This window comes from Habropoda laboriosa, unplaced genomic scaffold (assembly GCF_001263275.1).
Source record: "Habropoda laboriosa isolate 0110345459 unplaced genomic scaffold, ASM126327v1 scaffold33, whole genome shotgun sequence".
Lineage (NCBI taxonomy): Eukaryota > Metazoa > Arthropoda > Insecta > Hymenoptera > Apidae > Habropoda > Habropoda laboriosa.
In genome coordinates, this window is record NW_017100187.1 from 2,913,504 (window position 1) to 2,939,014 (window position 25,511).

Here is a 25,511-nt window from a genome sequence, read left to right on the forward strand (position 1 = left end):
GGGCGTTTCGAAGGGTAGCATGAAGAAGGGTGGCGTAATCAATCGTAAGTCAGGAGGAAAGGGAGAAAAAAGATTAGAATCGACCAGCCGGAAAATGTAACCGAACGAACAGAGGTCCAACAGACGTTTCCGGCTATAAAGTGAACAGGACGCGCGACGAAGCTTGACAAAAAACTTCTCGAAAGTGATCTTTCGAGCGGGCAAAACGGAGATAAATATGGAATGGTCGTGGAATCATCGGAAGAAAGAGTCTAGGTAACCGTTCTGGCTTCGTTGAAATTCAAAAGGAGAAGGGAATGCTGAAAGCTTTGGAAAGGGAGAAGAAGACGAATGTTTTCCATCTTCTTGTTCGGGTATCGCGATACGTCCTATTAGCGGTCGTAGTTGGAGTCGGTGTAAAGGAAAGGAAAGGAGAGGAGAGGAGAGGAAAGAGAAGGGCAGAATAGAATTTCAGCGTTGAAGTGGAGAGGCCGAGAAACGGAAAGGAAGTGCGTGGCGTGGATCCCTAGGGAAATACGCGAAGAGGAGGGCACTTTTTTGGAAACGAGCTCGGCGACGTCGTCTTTGAAATCGATCTTTCTGCGATCGCGAAAGAAGGAGGAAGGAAGAGGAAGAATGCATCGGTGCTGGTAGGAGAATGTGAATAGCCAAGCGACTTGGCGTGATACTCGTCGGCGAACAAGTGTGTGGTCGTTAACGATGTTGGTGAAAAACTTGTCGTTTTTCCCTATTGTCGTGTGCGATTCACGTTTCTGCGTAGGATATACTTAGAACACTGTGCCGGTGGTAAATGGCGCGTGTCGATAGTTACGTTCGATTCTCGCTGAACGAGAGTTTCCGTTTCCCTTGTCCATCACCTACCGACAACGAACCACCGGCAAAGAGTATTTTTTTACGCGCCACGCGAGTTAGCTAAAGAGTCCGCGAGTGATTAGCAAGGGTATATCGCTGGAAAATCCCTGGACCGTAGTGTTTTACTACGCACTGTTCGAGAACGAAACACACACACACACACACACACACACAGTTCTCCTATCGTCGTCTTTTCTCTACAACTGGCAGCGCTTGATTTTTCGAGCAAGACACGGTTAATCGGCACACGTCGTCTTCGCACAAACGAAGACCTGCTGCATCGGCAAGTGAAGGTGGTATGTTATGACGAGGGTGATTTGTTTTTCCATAGGTGGAACGCTGCAACGGTGGTATTAAGTGTGCAGTGATCACGGGTGACCGAGGGAAGACGGGAAAGAGGGTGGTCAATATGACTCCTATCTTCCTCGTCCTGTTGGTGGCTATCGACCCGATTATTGCGCAGAAGGGTGGTGAGTAATCGACCAGAGAAATCCACTTCTTTTCAGAGACGTTTGTGGACACTGCTGGACATTGTTTCGGACTGTTACTGTGTTTGACTGTCGATGGAGTATCTATATGGTGTACAACGGTTTTGTGGAGAAACATTGAACAAGAATCGTGCGAATCGTTTGCAACCTTTAGATCGTGCGATTCAAACGCATCTAGAGACGCGTTTATATAGTATTATTATAGAGACGCCTATTCGGTACAACAAGGTTCGAAGCAACGAAAAGACTCGGTGCGTTTGATAGCTAAAAACGATAGAAGGGTTGTAACTCGATATGCGCTCTCGGTACCACGTGCAAGAAGAGTGATCGATTTTTCGCGGAAAAGAAAATTAGACAGAGTAGAAAATGTGAACGGGCAGTGCAACGCGCTTTTGTTCGAGGCTTGAAAGCTCGAACGTGAATGACTGTTTGATGGGATGGGCAAATTTGTAAATTAGCGCGGCATGAATGACGATGGCACGCTAGTGCAAAAGCAGCAAGAGGATCCCGGAATAGTTGCTGGCGAGGCTAGAACTCTCTGGAGCAGCCGGTCGCGCTTAAAAAGCTCCAGTGTCCCCCGAAGCAGCAAATAATAATGCGTGCTTTGAGTTTCGCCGCGCGGTCAAATAATGAGCGTGTTCGCGCGACACGATGAAAACGCGGACGGGCAAGCATAAACGTTTCCGATGCGTTTACTTTTAGTGCCCGACGAATCGGCGCACCACCGTTCACCATGGCCGCGTTGCGTTTCAAACGACTCGTAAAACCCGCGAATATACTCGCGTTGGTCGGAAACGCACGCTACATGCCAGGAGATCGCGCATCCAACGAAAGAAGAGTCGAAACTTCCCCGTCCCCTTTTCTTCTTCTATGGACTTTAAGACTGCTTACGTCGAACTCGACGGACAGACGAGGGGGAAACGCCTCGTGGGCCTGTCCGATCGTATCGTGCATATATCACGCTCGAGTACTGCGATCTCGTGACTTGGATTCGACGACGAATCGCGCGCGACCGTTGACTCTCGAGTTGCATGGTAATCGCGGTCATTACACGGTAATCCGTCGCCTCGATACTCGCCAATTCAGCCGCACTTTATGCTGACTCGAAAATGACGATGACATATCCCCCGTATTTCGGGCAATTATTTACATACATTGGGATCTCTGACCTCGACTCGACTCGACTCGACTCGTATCGTATCGTATCGCATCGTATCGCATCGTATCGCATCGTATCGTATCGGCGGACGTGACGCGCTCTCCACGGATCTCATTTGCCAGAAGTTGAAACGTCGATAACGCGCACGCGACCAGCTGTAAGGAGAAACTAGGGACGGTTGGTTGGTTGGTTCGCACGAGTATTGCGTACGCGTTAAACGCATGGACTTGGGGAATGGACAGAGTCCCGAGGGGAAGAGGAAACGACTTTAGGTAGGATACACGCGAGAGTACCGATCATTTTTCCCAATGGGCTTTTCGATCCGAATTGAATAGCTCAGTTAGCACGATTTTCGACTATTCGAGTTGGCGTGCACCGGCATGCACGAGAGGGAAATCCGTTGTTGCCTTCAACCCTCCCCTTTTTTCATTCGTCCGCGTTTCTCCGCTCGATAGCGCGTATCTAGCCCATCGGCCCCACGCGTCCAAGGTTGCCAAACAACCTTCCTTCCAAAGCAGAAACGATAAAGATGCAAAACCGCAAAAAGAATCTCGAAAGAAGGATGAAGAGGATGAGCGGAATCCATAGTTAATGCAGATCCGTCCTGTCTGTCCTGTCTGCCCCGTGGAAAGGGAAATAGCCGAGGTCGAGCACGAAGATTTCCTCGGAGGTTCGCTTGCTGTCGCGCGTTCTCGAAAAATCATCCTCGAGGGTAGCGGGAACGAAAGCTCTGCTTGCTGGATACGACTCCCTGTCTATCCATCTATTTATCTTTTTCTCCCGTGACTCGCGCACTCTTCCTCTTTTTCCCTTGCTGTCTCCGACCGCTTCGTTTTCCCGATTCGTACCGTCGCCTCTGTCACTGCGCGTCTTGGAAAGTAGCAAGAATCAAGTCGCCTGCCGTCTAAATCGTCCTCCTCGCTGATTCCTGGCAACGCGGATAAAAATCTCACGTCGCTTCGGTTTCGGTGGTTCGCGTTTCATTCTTGTTATGCACCACAGCGCCCTTTCAACGCCCTCACCCTTTCCCTGTCGGCTCTTCCGTTCCTTTTTGCCAAGCAACGCGGTTTTTCCTTTCAGGCAACTTTTACGCAAGAAATACGAGCAAGTTAGAAGAAACGGAAATTTTCCAGCAGCCGTTCTCCTTGGCGAAGGTTCGTTACGACTAAAATCGTTCTTCGCCATACTCGTCGAAGAGGGAAAAGTCCACCGCATTTTTCTCGCTAGCTGGTGGGTGGTGTTGGTTCGAGTCCGGAAAGTGAAGGGGTGGTGGCCACGTTTTCAGTAGGATCGCGAAAAATTTCCCATACTCTTTGTAAGAAAGCGTGAAATTCCTCGCGCGTTTCCACCTCGATGCCCGCTCCACAATCATTGACCCCCTTTATTTTTTTTTTTTTTTCTCAATGCGACAATCGGCGTAGCGACGGTCCTTCGTTCTCCCCACCTCCCCCCTCCCCCCTTTTTGTTTTGGATTCGGCGGGGTCGCGCTTTATTTATCGTTGCAGTAGACGCGATAATTTACATTCCGTCCGGCTGCGTTACGTTCCTGAACCGTATGATCCCGCGTTGTTTTTATCGGTAATTGACAGGCTAGGCTGGACGCCTCTGAAAGAGAGAGAAATGGTGAAAAAGTGACGTGACGCCGATAAGCAAAAAGCGACGCGGCTAACGACGCGCGGCAAACTCTCTCCCCCTGTTGCGATTCTAATCTCGCTTCGCGTTTCGTTTCATTCATATTGAATTCGATCCATCGATAGGATAACTTGGCGATAATTGAAAAAGCCCGAAGACGAGGTGGAGGAGGTGGAACGCAAAGGTTAGAAGGCGGTGCACTTGTGTTCCACTAGGCGAGGAAGTTATACGCGGGGGCGTATGTGCTCGCAAGTACATGGAAGGTGGTTCGCGGGAGGGCCGGCGGGTGATAAAGTAAAAAAGTTACTGGAGCTATTTTATGGGATCCCTCGACGGGGGGTCTCTCTCGCGATCCTCGGCTGGCAGGGCGGTAGGGTAGGTAGCCTGCAACCACCGGCATCCCCCGTCTTCCAGCGCATCCTCCACCGTTTCGTTCTTGCTACCTGTCCACCCCCTCGCGCAGGCTTTTACGGTATCGAACGAGTGTCGTCGGGATAAGCCGGAGGTTGGCCTAGACTCGCAGCAGGTATCGCACCGAACGCTGCCAACCGATGGAGACCAAGGGGTAGGAAGGGGGCCGAGGGGTGGCTGGCTTAGCCGCAACATTCTCGGGTTTACACCCCCGTCGTGAACTTCCCTGCGGATCTTGGATTAGCCACGGTAGGCGGCGAAGGTTCGCTCCGCTGTTCAACTGATTTTCTCGTTGCGTCGAACGTGAAACGCGTTCACGCACCGCTTCACTGCCTTTCCCTCGGCGACTTCTCCATCTATCGTATCAAGATGTCGAGCGTACCGTGAACAACGTATCAACGAATTTCGTTTTTTCTTTCCCTCTTCTCCTTTTTTATTCCATGTTTCTCTCTCTTCGTCCGAGGCGCAATTTATGGGGAGTCGAAGTGCATTTCGCTGTTCCCGTCTAGTTGGAAGTGTCATCGGACATGCACTCGCACACGCTGAATCGGTGTTTGTAATTGACGTATATATCCGAGGGAAAAAAAGAGCTTGTTTCGAACGGACGGAGAAAATGGTTCGCGGTTTTCTCGATCGAGCGTGCATTGTATTCACGCTGGTTGGTCGCGGTTCTAACCTTTCGACGATTTTCGAAATTATGGGAATTCAGCAGTTAGCCGTCGACGGTTAAATCCGCTCCTCGGCAAATAAAACCGCTATACTTTACGAACGAGTTGTTATCGCGGGTTGTTATAGCGTAGCGGCTATTAAATGAGAGGCGTAAATGCATTACATTGCATATGCATGATCCTTCCCCCCGTTTCATAAGCACGAACCTGGAATTGCATCGGACGCACTTTTCTTCTTCCCCCTCTGTCGACAAATAGCTGCGTTGGAAAGTTAAAGACGGAAAGTTATCCCCGGTGGTGATATTTGCTCGATCTCGACCCCACCCTGCGTATTTGCCTCGAAGAAGACCAGACGACGCTCGATGAAATCTTCTGATCGCGCATCCCGACGTGTCCGTGTAAAATCAGAGCGTGTAATATCTACGGGCCAGTTGTTTTACCGTCTGGAGTAAACGCCTTTGCATCTTTCTCTCTTTGAATTGCAAAATTAGCGTGCGACGTGTCGCGAAGGAGGTGCGCTAATCAAAGGATAATAGTATTGACGGAACAAATTTACAATCCACTTATGCAGTTCTCTCAGGCGGAAAATGCAAAGTCTCCCCCTCTCGAAAATTACAACTAATCCGCGAAGAGAGAAATTGGTGTGTACGTACCACCGAACGACGACGAGTACGCGGCTGTTTCATTTATTAAACGTATGGCGTAATTATCCGTTTTGTTTCGCCTGTCCCCGTTTGAATTATATTTCGGTATTTTTTCTTCGCGCGCGGGGGAAGCTCGAACGAGTGAAAGAAAAAAGGATGGGAAGGGAGAGGAAGCAAACGGCAGAGGAAATATTTCGGTGGTGCAATTCTCCGGGAGAATAAATTTATCTTAAATAATGAAATTTTGCGGATGTTGCTAAATATACGACGCAGGAGATTCTGGCGTGGTCGTGTTGCCATGGTTTCGCCGCCGGTGCAGCCTGTATAACAGGCTGCGTTTTTACACGCAGCGTCGAAGAATAAAAGGCGACATTCGGCTTCTAAAACACGACTAACTGCGCTCAGCCGGTATATTATCCGATGAATTTATATCGCCGCTCGAAACGGATGGCCCCCAAAGCGTGTGGAACATTCCTGAAATTTCGAATATTAAATTTATGATGGATCGCTGCCTTTCGCGAGGGTCTGCCATTTTCCGAGGGTAGAACCAAGGGAAGGTGATCCCGCGGGAAATGCGGCGGGGACGGAAGTTGGAAAATAAAGAGGCCGAAGTAACGTTGTCGCCGCCGAGTAAGATTAACGTTTCGTCGCTGTGCCGCGTCTTTTTCTAAATGCGAGGCGAAAGAGGCGCGATCAATCCGTCCTTTCCACCTCCGTTTGTTCGTGGCAGCTTGCCGCGGCAACTTTTCCTCCGTCCGATACGCGCCGGTACGTATCGAGAATGCGACGCTACTCGAGAATTCACGGCGCAGCTACTATCATAACGGAGAAACGTCTTTCTTTCGCGACATCCTTTTCTCCAAATACGACAGCTTGCCCCGTTTCGGTGCACCGTGGCAAATCCGAAGCTCGACGAACACACGACCGACGGTGTCTTCTCAAAGGTTTCCCTCGAGTTTCCATTAACGCTCGTCCACGCGGCCGGCCGTGCCAGCTTTACTCCACCTTGGCTTCGTATCGCGCCCCTTACACTTTAAATCGGTCCATTAACCGCACGTACGATTACCCTGGGTTACTTATCGATTACTATTATAACGGGGTGGTTGGAGGAAGGCAAGGGAAAGGCAGCAGCTCTCGGCCCTTTTACCCGCCCGCATTTGTATGGACGGCGCGAGAGTGTCGCCGTTCCACATAGTAGCACTATGGAATTATGATTCGCAATAACTGCCGTAATAACCGTACCTCCTTACAGGCCGAGAATAATACCGCGGTAATTTCTACGGTGAAAAACTCCCTTTTCGAAAGATGGTCGGTGGTCGCGTGTCAACGCGATACGTGTAATCCCCTCGATCTCTGCAACACGTGTGTCTATCCAATTGAAATTTTGAGGATGCCTTCGGCTTCTGCAGGACACGTCTTCGAGTCTCGGGGATTAGCGATTCGATTTCCTCGTCGATACGAAGAACGACGATAGCCTTGGCTCTAAACGCGGGAAAGGAAGTTTGCGCGATAAGAGAGTCGTTACTGTGATAAACTCGCGATAAACTCGCGATAAACTCGCGATAAACTCGCGATAAACTCGCAATCGAGAAAGGGAGAGAAAAGGAGCCGAGCTGATTTCGTTGCGTGTTCTCGCGGTGCGCGCGAACCGCTTGTGTCGGTGTGTAACGAGCGACTCGAGATAGCTTTTGAAAAGTCCCCGAGACTTGCAAGTTCGGCGGGGGTGTCGGTCCCGCGTTTCCATAAAATGAGTATCTCGATCGTCTTACCACCACCTTTCTTTTCTCGCTTTCCCTTCCTTCTGTCGGCTTTTCCACTCGAGACTCGTTGTCGTAGATGTGTTGGCAACGAGGTCAACGCTTTCCTCGCCAATGGATTTTCGAAGCCCCGAGGCGCGCCTCGCGCGTGTCCCGGGTACATTTTCAATTTTACGTCACGTCTATTTTTCACCCTACTTTTCTTTCCTTAGCGCGACGCATCCCTTCTCTCAGCCTGTCAGCTCGCGGTAGCTCTCTCAAAGTTGTCTACTGGCTGTCGCCGGTAACGTTGCAATTGCTACGAAAGTTTTGCTCGCGAGCCTGATACAGGATCCCGTTACAGAAGAGTTTTACCGAGGCTTGGTGAAAGGCCTTTCTCAACTTATATGTTCCCAGCAGTAAAACCGGGAAATGGAATCGACGATGTTTGCAGGGGCGAGTATGCCCCGGCGCCCTGGCGCTGTCTTGGAATTTCATCGTTGAGGTTTCCTCCTCACGGGCGAACCTTCCTTCCCTCGTCTTTCTTTCTTTTTCGCGACGGAAACCTCCTCGCGGCCGGATGGATCAATAACGCTTACCTTCTTCCATTCTTAAGATTAATAAATCCATTTCCGGCATGCTTTTGTATCGTGCCGGTGCAAAAGCCTTTGGATGATGCTCTTCCCCAGAGGGGAAGCCGAAATTTCGCTGAAAAGTTTAGACGGGAGTTTTGACGGCAGTCACTCCACAGTGAGCGTCAGCCCATCCCGTTCCTTCCTCTGGTTTTTCCCCCTTGGAAATGTGGAACGAATCGATGGTAGGTATGATCTTTGGAAAAGAATTGAATACGATTTGCACCTGATGCACCCTGACCGAGCCAACCGACGGAGCTCGCGCTTCTTGCTTCCCACTATATTTTTACGATCGATCGTTCGAGATTGTTCAGCACTTCTGTTCGTAGGTGAAGGTAGCTGCGAATGTCCCTCGCGAAATTTACAATCCTCTCTGTCCTCTCTCGCGTCTCGAGAAAAGAAGCGAATGTCCTTACATTGCCCTTGCTGGGGCGCAAGATGTACGCCTCGAGAATTTCATTTGCTCCGCTTCAGCTTGGCTAGTAGCTAAGCTCGGTAAATTTAGTAATTTCGATTCGAGGTGGATACTTTCGACAGATTTTTGTCTCGACCATTCAAACGCGAGCTTTCGTCTCGTTTACTTTGCGCAAGCTAATTTCGTAAAAGACGCCGAACCGCTTTCAACCGCTTTCAACCGCTTTCAACCGCTTTCAACCGTTTCGAAGCGACAAGCCTACGTTTAAATTACACGTCGCATCCTGAAAATATTACCGTCGAATGAAATTTAAGCTTGCACAGCACACGTAAAGGTAGCAGAAATCGTTTCTCTCCTCTCCGAATCTTTTCACTTCGATCGCAACGATTTTCCTCCCGTGCTTTATGAAAAAAACCGCGAGATAGAAGACCGAAATAGGCGGCAGAGAAATTGTAAGCCGTAAAGAATCGACGTTGGGAAGCGCGTTGAATACTCTTAGCAAACCCCTCGCCTGACGAGCTAATGAGACTGAATCATCCTCTATTTTCTTTTTTCCTCCCTTTTTCCCCTCTTTTTTAAGTATCCGGTTACGTAACTGCAAAAATATCGCGGAAGTCCTCTTTTTTAACGTTTCTGCCCTCTCGGAGCTTTCCGCCGCGCGATGCATACGTTTTATTTTAGTTTCCGAGTTTACCCCGACTCTACTCCAACCTACCTCCCTCCCTCCCTCCCTCCCTGTTCGGAAGTTAAAGGGACTCGACGATTCAGGATTTCGGAAACGATCGAGAAATCCGGCCTTCCGCCGTCGAACAGCAGATGCCTTATACGCTTCGGCAGACTTTTTGTATTGGAGAATTCTCACGGAAGTTACCTGCAAAATCGGCTTATCCGCGAGTTCTCCGCAAAGAATCTTACCGGAAGAGGAAAATTACGCCCCCGACTTGCACGCGGTTGACCCATACAGTCCGTTCCCTTCCTCCTTCCCCACCGACCTCCACTTTCGAATCTTCGCAGTCTTATCTTAACAGCCCATCTGCGTTGTCTCGGGTACGTTTTGCGCTTTTCTTCTCCCTTCATTCCCTCTTCCTCCCTCCCTTCCCCGACCAGGCAAGTTTATCGTGGACTTTAACCGCGTGCTTCCCTTCCGACTGCGAGAACTGCAAATCGTACGGCGCTATTTCCACTTTGTCGACGATAAAAGAACTCCCCTTCGGTGTTTATCCCGCTATTTTCTCGACGTCTACCTTTGTCATTGATTAGATCCTCTTAATCGCCCTTCGAAGCTGTTACACGGAAACGTTCACCCCGTAATCGTTCCGCTGAACCTAATTCAGAGAACCTCTGTATTTCGATAATTGGAGAGGGAGTTTTAGGCGGTCGGTAAAACCGTACTGCTGCTGCCACCCTAATTCGCTCGCAAAGAGGACCGCTTCCCTTCTTTCGGTCGCGTACAATTCTCGTCAAAATGTAAGTGCATTATTAATTAGAGGCTCCCGTAATCAGCCTGGCAGGCGGACGCCTTCCAGGCGACTTGGAGCAAAAACGAGACCCCCTAACGAGTCTCTGTCTCTGACGGTGTCTGTACGGTTCTCAGAGGCTGGCTTCATCTGCCACACGATCCTCTTCTCGTCTCTTCTCGTCTCGATTCGCACCGTCTCTCCGGACCAATCTTTCTCGCTTTTCCAAAGCCGCGTTTTCAGCCTCGGTTGTTTGGAGTTCCACAAACTGGAAGCTGGTCGAATTAAGTGTCAACTTCGCTCCCTGCCGCGGGACTCGACCCAACGTTTCCGTGTACGTCAGCGAACTAGGACGTCAGCGGCAACGACGACGACGACGGCGACGACGACGACGACGGCGGCGGCGACGACGACGACGAGTCACGTACTCGAACTAATTGCAGTTTTGTAAGGGAGAGCGAAATTTCGTCGTATTCCGCGGAAAGAGCGCTCTCGCGAGATCCAAATCGAATTTCCTGCCACTTCTGGGATCGCCGACCGTGCCGGTATTCGCTTGGCCAAGCGAATTTCGAAAAAATTGGACGCGAATCAGAAGTTTGAGAGTACAGGACATCGGAGATCGAAACGTTTCTTCGGGTACTCGACGCGACGTTCCGAACCCTGTCCAGGCCAGCTTGAAATTAAACGGATAAGGGCTCTTCCCTATTTTCCTAACTAAACTCCCAGGAAACCGATCTTACCCGCTCTCGAGCGTGTGTACCTCCTTTCTAGGGGCGATCTCGCCAGGGATACCGGCGGGAACCTTGGTTGGTTTAATTACTTCGCTTAGCAGAAACGTTATCCAATTTAAAGATCAGCTTGAGGAATTACGCGAAAAAAAAAATCCTTTAAGCCGGCTCTCGCTCAACTTTGGTGGGAAATTGTCATTCGGCCGGGACCGGAGAAGTATTCGTTGGAGCCGAAAGATAGGAAGGCTCTTGTCGAGGCCGACGCGACGTCCGGAAAAATCGATTTGTCGCGGGTGAAATTTGCGGCACACCGTGCGCGTCTGGTTTGGCTAAGCGGTAATCATTATGGTATGCAAACTAACTAGTTGGGCGCCTTTGGTTTCGAATCGGTTACACGTGGTTTCTCTTTCCTTACTTTTGCAACTGTGTGCCGGTCGATCCTGCCACCGCGCCGCAACTGGGTTAGACTAGACGGCGTTGGGAAACTACATTTGGCACCGAGAGAAGTCGTCGTTCGGTTCGATTGAATCCTTTTCGTTAGCAAAGGACAGGGGCTATTGTCGGGCGCCTTAACAATCGAACTCTTTAAATCGTCGAAGAAGGAAATCTTCGGCAACCACTCGAGAGTTGCGTCGTTTCTTCGAACGAAGGCCGTAGTAAAACTCTGCCGCTTAATTGGGAAAACGTGACGGTGGATAATGACGAACCGGTCGATCTCCGGTAAGCGGAGAAAAAGATTAGATCGTTGCCTCTTTCCAGAGCAGCTCCCTCAACTTCCTTCTCGGTTGCGCTCTCCTAAGGGTTGCTGACTCTCGCGTTCTGTTAAACATCGTCGATCAGTTTTCCATTATTTCCCATTATTTTCCATTATTTTCCATTGTAGAGCAAGAAACCGCGTATCTAAACCCCCTGCAGGTATGCATAGGAGGGGAGTCAGAGAGACAGAGTAGCTTTTACGCATTTTATCCCTCATGGCGTGCGTTGTGAAACCCTCCGGCCATGATAAACGATCGGCCAGAATCCAGCCTCTCGCTTCTCTTCCCTCGTGGACCAATCTCGCGGAGGGATTCTCCTGACGGGGGACGCCCGCGAGGACGCTCAGGCGCAGATTAAAATATAGATTTTATTGTTTTCCGGGTGTGTCGCACGCGCTCACCTACGATTTATACGGTCGTTACTCACGCGAGTCGTTCCACCGAATCACATATGTATAATAATTCATCCTCGATGCGCGTTTTATGAGATTTTCTATTAGATGCGCCGGCCCGACATCGATAGCAAATTGCACGCGGGTGGTCGGCCCGATTCGTCTGCGTGGTGTCGAACCGAAGCGCTAGATCCGGACGCCCCGATGATGTTCCCGATAAATATTTGCTCGGGCAAATCGAGGGCTTCCCTTTCGAAACACCCTTCTCTAATTTTTCTAACAAAAGCTCGATTTCTCCGGCGATCGTATCAGCATCGTGGACAACGTCGAGGAGAAATCGGAGCCCAGCCCCGCGTCCACTAGTGGTTAGCTAAACCCAATTAACAAGTTCCGCGAGAAGTAGGTTAGTTTGTGTATCGAATGGATCCTAGTCTCGGCGTTCTAGCCACGAGCATACAAGGTACGTTGAACGGGAACGTGTGTTGTCTCACCGATTCCACTTGCGCCCGACGATAAAGCGCGGGGAAAGATAATCGGAATGCGGGCCGAGGATCGAGAGGTTATTGCGACGGTTGTACGGGCTAACGAAGGGGGCTCAAAAATCGATTTGCATCCAGATGAATTGATCGAGTTTCGAGTTTGGTCGTGTGGAATCGCGCGAGGTATAACGACGGCTGGTTAGATAGAGCAACCCTTCTGCTTAGTATAGTATGTAGGCTAACCCAAAGGTCTCGCTCGGCACGCCAACAGACCACGTACGGCGGAGATCGCGTGCCGAAGGTTACACAAACCACGCGCTCTCTACACAACCAGCTCGCTTTTCTTTCCACGATCTCCGTTTAACTCGAGGTGGCGGCGGTGTTGCTGGCTTTCCTCGCTCTTTCTCTCCTTTTCTCTGCTTCCTCCATCCTTCATCGGTTGGCTCCGGTACGGGCAATCCGACCGACGCTTTATGAGAAAACGTTGAAGAGCTCCTTCGCTACCGGACGTGCCTCGTGGCTGTTATTACAACAGAAACCGGTACCAGCCGTACCTTCCAACGCGATTAGAAACGACGAAAGACCGCTTCGAGGCGGCACGAGAAATTACATCAATTTATGCGCTCGTACAAAGTGCCGCGTCTCGCTTGCCAGCTGTTACCTCCTTCGGCAATCTTCCAAAAACGTCTTTTATACGTTTCGGATCTGATGCCCTTTGTGTACCCGCCGATACTGCTTTCTAATCTCGTTTCAACTTTCCCTCCGTGTTCCTCGTCGCGATGCGGGAACAACCTGGGAAGGGGGGAAGGAGAGCCGACACGCGACAAAACTGAACAGCCACGCCAAAAGACCAAGTTACTAGCCAACCTTCCTTTTGAACACCAAAGTGGATTAGTTGCCCCCGTAGAGAAGTCGAAACGATCGCGACGCGATTTCCTCCGGTTGGAAAGTTGGAAAAACTTTTTGGTCGGCTGGCCAAAGGTCTGACCGAGCGGCGTCGTAACGGGGATCGAGAAACGGCGAGGGATCGGTCTTCCTAGCAATTACACTAAGAGGATTACGCGCGTATTACCCTGCCCGAGCGTGTACACGCGGACATATCAGCAGAGTGACGTGCATACGTCCTGCACGCAACGTAATTCGCCACGCAGAGAAAGTACGGCCAGATGGCTTTTCGTTCATTTTCAATTCTCTCACTTTTAAGCGGATTTACCCCGCCCAACTCCCTCTCCTATCCGCACATTCTTCCACGGAAACATTTCATAAGACGCGAATTGTCCCTCTCGCTGCGTGTCGCCAAATAGCATAGAGATGCACGAGTGCTTTCCTCTATCCGGTGTAAATTATTAACCCCTACTGGGGAACTACCGATGGAACCCAAACAGACCCTTCTGGTATTATCCGCACCGCAAGATTGGTGTATGAACGGTAGCGGCTGGTTTCCAGATTCCGACGGTGAACCAACGGCAGCGGCCTCGAAAATCTAACGATTCTCTTAACCACCGGGAGAACTGTTATTAATTATCGTCTACTTTAGGGGATTGGATGGAGTCTGCCTCGGCTCTCCCGTGGCGCCTGATAAATGTCAGAAAGTCAAAGTCAAAGCCAAAGAGCGTTAGCAGCCGACCGTTGCTAATCAACAAACGACTTCACCCCATAGGCATCTTCTACCATGATTTTTGGACACCTATTAGGCGATTTGGGCAACCCGAGGAAATCAAACGAATCGAGAGGGAGAAACGATTATTACCCCGAGGGAATGGTACGATCCCCGGTACAACGAGGCGGATAGTTTAAGTAAACGAACAGAGAACAAGAAGTTACAGATCCTTCCGACACTCCGGTAACGATAACGGCCGCGAGTCGCCAATTCTTGCTCGTGGAACAGAGCACTAATTGCGGAGTACTTAAAAATTGTGCTATCCTCGAGCTAGAAAGCGTTTGGTAACATTCACGAACGTAAATGGTTAAGGTATTTTCCAAGCGAGGACGCTGCACGTGCAGCGTGGCGAAGACTCGAGAGACGCGAGTGCGAGGGAGTATCGCCGTTGTTGCTAGTAGCATTTGTAAACTACCTTTTGATAGCGCTAGGAAATAGCGTGGCGGAGCGGTTGAAAGTTCCTCGCGCAGTTCTCCTCCTCCTCCTTTTTCGCTTCTTTACTTTTTCTCCTCCTCCTCGTTCTCTTACTTCCACCCTCCGTCTTATTTCTTTTTCTTCCCCCGGCCAAGTCGGCCCTGCCTCCGCACACGAATTCAACGAAATTTACCCTCCAGTCTGACCAACGAGAAAATAACTGACGTTTCGTAAGTCTGTTCCGAAATATCCAACGGTGCCGCGCTCCCCCCCACCGCCGCATCCCTATTGCTCGCCTCCTACTCGCCGCGATTGCGTCCTCTTTTTCTCTCCTTTTTTCTTTCGTTAAACGCTTCGCTATTTCTTTATTTTCGCTATGGTCGCAGGAGAAAAGTTTGCTCGTTCGTGTTCGCGGTTTGACCATCCTCGTAGCCGCACAAAGATCGCGGAAACGACGAAACTTTGTCGAAACTGCGGGGTAAAGGAACAGACGGTACCACGCATAAAAATAGGATTGAGGTCGGTGCGTGACGTCGGTAGAATGGATATTCTGCTACACTCTGTAATTTTTCCCCTCGAATAATGCCGCACCGATTCGCTTTCGATCGGCTGAAGAGTCGTCTCGTAACTCGCGAGAGAACAAAGTCCGTATGCAGATCGTGCCAACAGCCAGCATTAAAACTTCGCTTCTCTTCGCTTCTCTTCGCGCGCAGCGGATGCCTGGAAAATATCCGAAAATCTGGCAAGCTTTTTCTCCCTACATGTAAATCCACAGCTATCTCGCGACATTCGCGGGCCGCCCTTTCCCTCTGTTAACCTTTATGCTCGTCTTCCTCTTACTCTTGTCGTCGTTCTGTCGTGTCCCTCGCTAGATGAACTACGCGCAGCACGCTCGCCCGTTTCTCTTTATCCAACGGAACGAGGTAGAAGAGACCGCGCACACGCTATTTGGCGGGCATCCAATCGGATAAAGTCACGGTTAACCGTGTGTGTCTCTCTGCGGGAGCGTTGAGCTGAGCGGCCATCTGTGTCTTGTCCGTGCGCGTGAAACGCTTATTAACGTCACGAGACTTTGATAATCTGTCGCTTTCGTCCTTTGAGACGTTTCGTAAAGCCTGACCCACGCGAACGACTGGCTCGCTGGGAAAAATAGTCGGTCGCGCTACTTGGGTTACTCCGTTGAAAACCGCTTAACTCCACGATAGAACTTGTTTGCCGAAATCCAGCTACGTGAGATTCGCCGCGACGTCGAAGTCGCAAGAGGGTCTTGCGCTCTGTTTGCAAAGGCGAAGGTTGATGCACAGGAGTGGTTGGAATTTACCGGAGGTTCCAGAGTGAGCGGATGTTGCCGTGTTCCGTAACCACGGCTGACGCTCGAGAATGCCTTGAAATACTAGTCTTCTTGTTTCTTGTCACTCTCTCCCTTGCACCTTTTTCTACCCTTCCATCGCTCTTCTTCAGCAAACTCTGTATCCGTACGTGATTTTCTGCATTTTCCCTCGATGCACCAATTTCGAAGGAGTCGGCGCTGCTTTCAACAGTCGTCCAATTCTACGTCGATCCGCGATAAACCATTCGGTGAAATCTTAAGACGACCGGCCTAAGGGGCCATTTCGGATCTAAACCAAGTTACAGTGGGAGGAAAAGGAGAAAGCGTTTTGCTGGCAGATACGCTAATATCCGGTCGTTAGAGATACACAGAGCAGCAGATGGGGCGAGATTGAGTCGAAGGAACTCGTTCGCTCTGGTGTATTGGAGTTGGAACTGTTTCCTTTCCAAGGGACGTTCGCAGGGTAGTTGTATCGGAATGGCAACGTATGCGTCGAGTGAAAAAGAGCAGACGGAAGAGAGAGAATAAATCCGCGGAGCGACGGAGTGCGGGAGGGAAATGACTTTCCATCGTTTTTCCTTAACTCCGTCTTCTTCATCGACGCGTTTCTCGATCGAGCCGTGGCCATAAACTCCGTCGTAAATGCACGCGCGTTATGGTGATCCTCGGCAGCGGAAGATGAGAGGAAGAACGGAGAAGAGAGAAAGGTTCGGTTTAGACGGTAGCTGTATCGCTGCGCTCCCGAGAGCCAACAGATTGCTTTTTCGCCTCGGAACTTGCAAGCAGTTCCAACTGTTCTTCCCCCTCCCAAGTAACTCCGGGATAATCTGGAAACCGCGACGCGGTCTTGGAAACTCGTATAATCGGATAAAAACGAAAACCCGAATTAATCCGGTAGCTCCCGGGGCTGGGGCTGGGGCTGGGGCTACGGTCGTACATCTACGTGCACGACCGGTTCGTGGCCGAGTTCAACTTGCGAGCGGAAGTGGCGTCACATATCCGGCTTCTGCGAACTAAGTTCGCCTTCCATCCACCCCGTACCTTCTCTATATACATATAGTCGAGCATCCCTTTTCGCCCTCGACCCTTCCAGCCCGCCCGTCTGCACGGCATTTGGACCCTTATCCGTCTATCCAGCCCGGCCGCGTTCGGTGAAATCTCACGAACGCAATTATCAACCGCGGAAACGTTGGATAATCGCGATTCCTTCCGGTGTTCAATATGCTCGATCGGCTGTGTCACACCGCCGATCGATTCCACCCTTCCGTTTCCGACTTGACAAATATATTTGTCTTGCCTCGCGCGTAAATATCCCCTCTCGTCTGGCTGAATTTCGTCCGACTGGTGGAAGGTTGGAGGGAATTAGTGGAGCGAGTCCTGTCCCGTTAAATCCATACGACCAACTGCACGATCGATCCTCCTCATCGGGGCGCGTTCGTTGCCGCTCAAATTCTTTCTGACTCGTCACGTCGACGCCGTCGTCCTCCCTTTCTTCTCTTCATCCAGTCTCGAATTTCGATAATTGGTCGCGGACGAAAGCTGCGGGCTTTTCTCGTTCGACGATTGTCTTCTTCCGCTGTTCTTTTTTCGCCGACACCGAACGGAACCCGAGCCGATCCAACGAGTTCAGAGACCTTTCGGCAGTGACGCCCCCATGTCGACGGCGAGGCATGCGAGCTCCTCAATGGGGAGCGGAATTTCCGTGAAAACTTGCCCCGATAGTTGGAGCTCCTATTAAAAACGACACTTGACGCTTGCACTCTCGAACGTCGGCGGGTTGATAATTCACGCGAATCGAGCCACCTCTCGTATCCGAGCAGAGAGAAAGAGGGCGGGCAGGCAGGGCCTGTCTGTAAATGGGAAATCGATGCTTACTTTTGCTCGAGTTGACGGATCGAAATACGGTTGGCGGAGTTAAAAACGTGGCACAGACGACCAAACAGAGAATTGCTGCCCGACCAACGAATGCGACTGCCGGGACAACGAACAATAGGCCTGCTAGCGGTGAAACTGCAGATTGCTCCGGCGATGCGAACTCTGGCCAAACCGCATTGCAATAATGCAACGCGTTTCACCGTAACAATTATATGCCTACTGATTTCGCGTGTAGAATCTGCCGTTACACGTACAAATGTACCGTCGAAAATTGCCGGACCGTTTCGCGGCGCAATTAGCGCGTGTAGCGCCCTTCTAGATTCAAGTTCGAACGAGATCAAAAAGTTGCCGCGGCAAAGAAATTCACAAACACGTGGAATCTTCGTGGGAGTTGATTAGCCCGAAATCGGCGAGTGAGAGGGCAGAGCACTAAACGAGCCCGCTAAACGGTGGACGCGTGCACGCGTTTACCCGCCACCGAAGAGGAAGCCGACTGCTTTTGTGGCGTAGAATATTAGTCCATTAATGCCCGGGCATTGTGTCCGCCGGCCGAGTTGCGGCCGACTATACGTCAACGCTTTGACCCCGCCACAATACGGCAATAATCGAGCTTCCTCCTACTCTCCGTCTTTGCGAGCACTTCGACCGGGCGGGCCCTCCCTGCAGCACCACCATGCAGACCTACGCTGCTCACGCACGCGTCCACAGGGAGAAGGACGGAGAATGAAAGAAGCCACGATAGACGAACTGAACCGCAACACGCAGTCCGATGCTACTCTCTCGCTCCCTCTAGGTTTCTCCGCTTCGAAGCACTTGCGACTCAACTTATCCTTGTTGCTCTTCCTCTTCCTCTTCGTCGTTTCGTAACGACGAGAGGCCAGATCGGTGCGGCTCTGCCGCCTAGTTTACATTCGCCAGCCGTTTGTGGTTTAGCCCAAGGAACGAAGAAGCACGTACGAGAGTAATGTCGCGAAAAGACTCGACAACGGAATGCCGGACGAATTAATCGACGAAACGCAACACTTTGAAACACGATCTCCAGTCCCGAATTAATTCTCCTTCCTTATCTCACCAAGAGGAGAACCGAGATGGAAGGAGAGAGAGGCTAGAATGGGTTGGCAATGGCGTCGAAGATGGCAGTCGATAGGAAGATGGTTGGTAATGGCGATGGCGATGGCGATGGCGATGGCGATGGCGCGGCGGAGGGAAGACGAGGGCGCGAGCGACCGAGAGAACCACCCTCATAAATATTCACGATGAAATCTACCCTTCGATAATAACGGGCCCCGAAATATACGCGCGCGCGGTATCTGATGGAGGAGAACTGGAATCAACGCCGAAAACCTCGAGGGTGTATTAAGTACCAGACAGGAAGTTTCCGTCTTTTGCTTTGATTCGATCATCTACCGCTGCAGGAGATTTCCACCAACTAGCAGAGTCCGTCGAAATGGATTATCCGCTCTTGAAAATATTTCCAGATCCCCCCGATTAAGCTACTCTAGTGTCGAATTCAAGTACCATCGCGTCTCCCCCCTCTCTGGCTTCTTCGAGGATATTTGCGTTTCACCTTCTTATCGATACTTGCCAAGGCTCTTGGTTCTTTCCGCTCAGATTTCTTCCTTTATTTCGCTCGCCGACGTTTCGACGAACGCCAACGCCGCTTCTCGTACGTTTGCCAGCGACTGGAATAGGAAATTCCCGGCGTATATCCAGCCGGGAAATCGGCCGGGTTTCGTCAAAGTTAAGTCTGGAGGAGAAAATCGAGGTTGCACTTGTAAAAAACGTAAGAACAGAGGACCGGAGAAGCCTCGATCCCTTCCAGGGCTGGTTCGCTTTCCTGCTGTCGTCTTTGTGCTCGTCATCCTGATTCGATTCCTTGGTTCTCTCGTAGGAAACGGACCGCGGATAAAAATCGCCTTTGAGGGGATATCGGAGAAAACGTTACCGCTGCTTTGGCTACGCTGACGTTGAGCCGATCCTTCACGGTGCTCGAACCTACATACATCCGGGGTTACGTTTTGCGAGGAAATTTTTCGAGCCGGAGGGTCTCCCGCGACGCTGCTGGTAGCGAGCTCTTTCTGTAAGAGGAACGATAAACGATAAACGTCGCAAATTATATCAATACGGCGAAAGAAGCAAGCAACTATCCTCCCCGAGGATTTCCCTCTCTTTCCTTCCCCCTTTCATTTTCGGGCCCTACCCGGTCGAACGTACATAGAACGCCGCTCGTCTCGCCTTAACGTCCTTTCACCCATGTTTTTTTCCACCGGTAGCTACCAGCAACAACTACCAGCTTACAGTCCAAAGAATTGGAAAGCTTGGATTTCCTCCTCTCTTCCTTTTCCGCGTTTCGATACGGGCTGGCATCTTTCCACCCACACGATCACCGCGTCCATTCCAGGATTCAACCTTGCTCGCTCCACTTCCGTCTGGTCACCGCGTCCAAATGAGATTTTCCACTTTCCGAGCAGTCCTCCTCGTCGCTCCACCAACCCGGAGAAATCTCCGACCTTCCTCCCGAAAATCACTCTCAAAACCGTTCGATATTCTATAAATTTTTACGGACTCCCACGGTGATCCTGTCCAGGCGCTCCGAAGGGACGTTTTACCTTACGTTACGTTCGCATTCGTGCATCGTCGAACATCAATCGCGAGAATTACGGCGGGCGAGAGAACAGAACTTTATTCGGGAAAAGTGCCGGTTACCGCACACGCTTCCACTCCGAAATTAGCTCCACCGTTGCACGCACCGATCCTTGCCGAATTTTCTCCTCTTCGAGGTAGTACAGTACTTTGCCGTAGATTGCGCGAGTCGCGAGAAAGGAAGTAGAACGAGAACGTTTGCGCGCCTGATGGCGGAAAAGTTAGGGCAGAGCGGAAAGAAAGGGGTATCGCGCGTAGCACAGAGAGGTAGGAAAGATAGAAAGGAGTTGAATGAAAACGAACGAGATACGCGCATGAAACGCGACAACGGGACCGGATGATTATATAGAAAATGTTGGAGGTGTCCCAGCCCGAAGGCTTTAGTCATTCCGTGTGTTTCGCCACAATACTCTCGTCTCTGGATTTCCAGCGCGCCTCAGCTTTGCCCTTTCTCTTCGCTGCTTCTGTTCCCCTTTTTCTCCATCCGCGAGATGCTGTTTTAACGACGACTCATCGACGATTCCACCTCGGGAAACTGTCGCCGAGAAAAACGAAAACGCGTAACAAACGGCGGAACGTGCGAATCCGCTCGAGTACCGTGCACACGCCACCCCTCGGCGAACGCTCAGTTAGTTTGCCAAAGTTTTAGATTTACACGACTTTATCGGAGTTCCAAAGCTGTCCCGGACTTGGCAAATATCTAAGGAATTCCTCCTCGATCGAGATAATATTTTCGAACCGGTGAGAGAATTTCCCGTCGGAGCCTTAGCTTGCTTTGTCGCGGCGAGAGATCGAGCCGAGAACTCCCGTGATTTCCATTTAATTTGGAACCGGCGGAAAAACGGGACGGTTCAGGTGGAACGAGAAGAGAATGACTGTCGCAACGAGCAGCCACGAGCAGCCACGAGCAGCCACGAGCAGCCACGAGTTGTCTCTGAAATCCCCACCTACATATACAGAGCGACTTGAGCGAAAAACGTTCGTGGTAGTAGGAGGATCGACAAAACGTGAAACAGACGGTGACGTCGACGCGGGACTCGTTTTCTTGTCGTCACACCTTCGCCAACTTGGTCGCATTACTGGTTGCTGGCGAAACCACCGACTGTCGGGGCAAATACTCCCAGTATGCATAGTTGTCGTTCCTCTCCTCGTTCTCGAGACGCGTCCTCGATATCGAGAGCCAGTAGTTGGAGTCAATCTTTTTCCGTACGACCGAGGAATTTACCTTCGACGTTCGTCGTTCGTCGTCGCGCAATGCTTCTCGGAAAATTAGTCGGACGTTAAATTTCGATTGCCTTTGCTTTTTTCATTCGTCCATCTATTCGTACGCCGACTGCGACGGAAACTTGAAACGACCGATTGAACGAAGATGGGACCTTTTACGCGAAAACGTAGGAAAGGAATTCTAGAGGAGGAAAAACAATGCGACGGAGCTCGCGGGAAATATACTTTGAAGGTATTCGTTAGCGACAGAGGCTGTGAACTGAAATTCACAAGGACGATGTTTCGGGGCAGCTACTCGTGCAATTGATATCGCAGCGATGCGATACAGATTCGATATTGTGTAACAAATCTGGTAGGTAAAGGGCACACATCGGGGTAAGAGCAGAAACGAAAGCAGACTTACGTATTACCGTTACGTAACGCGTTGAAACTTCTCTCAACATTGGTCCAATTTTATTCCGGAGCTTGCAAGTTTGGATAAACAGTTTACCAGATTGCTCGGTCAACGTTCGCCGAAGCACGATGCGACGATGTTGATTCAATAGGATGCCAAATAATACCAAAGCGAGAGCAGCAAAGTTAGAGTGCACGTCGGTGCCCGCGCTACGTCCAGATATCAGTTTACCTAGGCTTGGAATCGGTCGGTGTGTAGTCGCGATATATCATCGAGGAGATAGGGAATGACCAGGGCGTTAGTCACGAGAGAATAATTCTTCTTTCCTTTCTCCCCTGCGTTCGATTTCTCCGATGGCGTTGGAAAGGAGAGAGGAGTCTGCTTAGCGGCAGGCTTCCGATTGGACCGCGAAACTTTATCGCTAGGTAAGATGAAATTGCTCGTCTACGAATGTTGTAAAATGGGGAAAAGGGCATTAGGGAGAGGCGCGAGAAAGTTGTGAAGAAAAATCGATGTCGCGGTTGGTACGCCGGAACGTCGAGCTTTATCGTCGTAATTAGAACGGCGGCGCTGGTGCGGCGCTGGTGCGGCCGATCTGATTAAACCGTCGCGTCGGAGAAGAATACGGCAGATAAATCCGGTTTTTCGATTTATCATCGGCCGAGCGTACAGAGGCAATTCGTTGGCCGGGGACACGTGTACCTTGGCGAAGTTGTTCGAAACGTTTGATCGGCCCGCGACACCTATCTTCCCATTCCAGATATCGCGTTTAGGTGTCCGTCTCGAATGAATGGCGCGTGTATGTTTCCTCGCGGAGATAGGTACGGCCGTTCGTTGCTCAAGGGATGTTACACACGAATAGGGGCTACGAGAGCACGGGGACCAATGTTCATTTCATGGGCCGTCAGCTCGTATCAGTCCAATGGCGCAGGGTGTGATCTTTCCCAGGGAATTTCGGTCTGTTTAATAGAGATCCTATATCCGATACACCTCGGTAGTTTCGTTGCTCCACCTACCCCTCCACCTCTTTCTTTCCATCTCTTCGTTCGCCCTTTCAGCCTCTCTCTCTCTCTCTCTCTCTCTCTCTCCCTCCCTCCCCCCTCTCACCCCCTGCCGATCACCGAGGGAAAAAGAGAGATGGGAAAATTGGGACGGAGAGAGAACGGAATTCTTTTTCGACTTGATTGCCTTGGACGCTAATAGATATTCCGTATCCTCAAGCCGTACGCGCACCACTGACAACCTCGAGTCCCGTTCAACCACCGGCAACGGGAAACGATCGAAAGGTAGAGGAGACGTATCTCTCTTCCCCTCGTTCTGTGTTTTCTTCCTTCCGTCGGCCGCTTGGAGATATCTGTGGCCGAAAAGCAGAGACCCTTCGGCGGGCGCAGCCACTCTTCGCCAGATCTCGAGATCTTTTTCAAGCGCACCAAACCCACTTTCCGTAGTCCGGCTCTGCCTCGATTCTAGATGTTAACACGGAGGAGGAGTTCCGTCCATTCGGGGATAGCCTTCTTGGTCTCGTGAAAATCACGGGGCTGTAACGGTGGAAAGAAGCCAGGCTTTCCGGGGGAGAACGTCTTTCAGCGTGATTCACCGGTATCTTAAGCGGGGCTCGATCCGTGACGATCGATCCACGGAACTCGGCGAAGCCACCGATATCCGATGAACTTGACGCTTGACCCGGCTGACCGAACCCTCGTCCCTTCGTGTCCGGCGTTTTGCGGATATTCGAGGGCATTGTCGCGAAACGCCTGATGCTAGCGCAGAGCTATTGTTTTCACGGCGGGCCCGCGTTATCGCCGTAATTGACTGGTTTCCTCGTTGATCGAACAGCGCATACGGTGTCGCGATTCAACTACTTTCCATGCCAGCCGTTCCGCGTTCACCTGCACACCAGTCCCCATCGGTTTCGGGAAGAACGGAATTGGGGAAACGCGCGAAGAACCTTCCTACCAGATACGGAGAGGAGAGAAAGGACGTCGAGGAAGTTGCCGTCCCGCGAGGATAGCACCCTTAGCGAGAGATCAGGCGGTTTCCACGTAATTCCATCAAGTATTAAAACTTCTTAAATCTTAGGCGGCAATAAACGAGAAAGAAGAATCGTCGACATCGCGTCTTTCCAATTCCATTTGGTGCTCGCGACACCCATCTTTGCGCTTCCACCGTTCGTTTCCGTGTTCCAACCGCTAGATTCTCTCGTACGGTATCCACCGCCATCACTTTTCCAACGGTGGCAGGCAGGAGGAGCTCGTACTTTGCCCGTATTACGCGATCAAATTTAGGAGTCGTTCCCCGCAATCACGAGCCCCGTTCGCGGAAACGGCGCGCTTTACCCGCACGCTATTTCTTACCGTGACGTTTGCTATTTAAGTGGAATGCACGCAGTTTTTCGTGCTCGTTTCGAGAGTACGAATATCTACGGCGAAAATGATCGGGGATCGTTCTCGAGGTAAGAAGAGGAAGGCGAAAATCTGAGAGTCGCTCGAGGGAGATAAAAGCAAGTGGTCGCGTAAAAATGGCGAAACGAGCCGTAAAACGGCTTATACTCGACGGAGGACCGCGTACACTAGCCCCAATTGTCTACCTGCCGCTTTAGTAGCGACATTTACGCTAGGTCGAGACGCGTAAATATTAGCGTACGCTGGAAGATGCAGAGAGGAGACCGGAGAGGAGTAGGACCGTTCGATCGGAGGGCAAGAAGGAAGTTTTCATAGCCACGAGGCACTCGGTGTTGTCTAGCGGAGTCGCATTACAATAATTGAATTGCATAGGACACGCGGGTCTTCTCGTCTTCAAAGAACGCAAGAAAATAGGCGAAGGGAGGGGGTGGTGTGTTGCGGGGAACGAGATGGCTTCCGGAAAAGGGGCGGGTCTCCGTCACGCGGTTCGGTCGGGTGCGGGTGGTTGAAAGAGGCGAAAGGGGGAGGAAAGGGTGCAGCGAGAGAGAGAGAGAGAGAGAGAGGGTGGTTCAAGGAGGGGTGTCTGAGAAAATCAATAGACACGTTCGTACGTCGCGTGCAGTTAAGTGACTAAGAAATTAATATCTCGATGAGGTCGAGCCACGGGTGTGCGGCGGCGGCGGCGGCGGGGGGCGGGCCACCTTTTTACTCCTTTCCTCAAGGTTAATAGACGCGTCCTGATGCCGGCGTCACCCTGCAACAGAGGAGCGTACGAGCGAGCCGCATACCGGAACACCAGCCGGAGGACGCTCTCTCGTCGTTGACTCGTTCCACCGTGCGCGACGGATTCGTGGCAAGCCGAGAACGCGAAAGGACCTTCCGGCTCTCTCGGCTCTCACGGAATCCCAGTCTCGAGCGAAACGCGCCGCACCGGCAATTCACTGGCAATCAAGCGCGCGTGTTTTGTGGTCGTCGAGGGAGAGGCAACGGACGCGCGCCGTTTATTCACCGTTGTCATAGAAGAATTATAAGTCCTGGGACGCGCGACGAAACCGAACATCGGTCGCGGCGAAACGAGAGTACGTGTCTCGCCTGCGTGATAAACACGCCGCGAAACGATT

The 25,511-nt window shown here is 51.1% G+C and overlaps 1 protein-coding gene across 1 annotated transcript in view; it reads left to right on the plus strand.

The window, feature by feature from the left end:
• The first annotated feature begins 222 nt into the window (after positions 1–222).
• The window catches only part of LOC108579503 (tyrosine-protein phosphatase Lar-like), a 110,556-nt gene continuing 85,267 nt past the window's right edge, over positions 223–25,511 (plus strand). Inside the window, 2 exon segments of the mRNA XM_017943047.1 lie at positions 223–255; positions 1,184–1,322. Of these exon segments, the coding sequence (XP_017798536.1) occupies positions 223–255; positions 1,184–1,322 (172 nt within the window).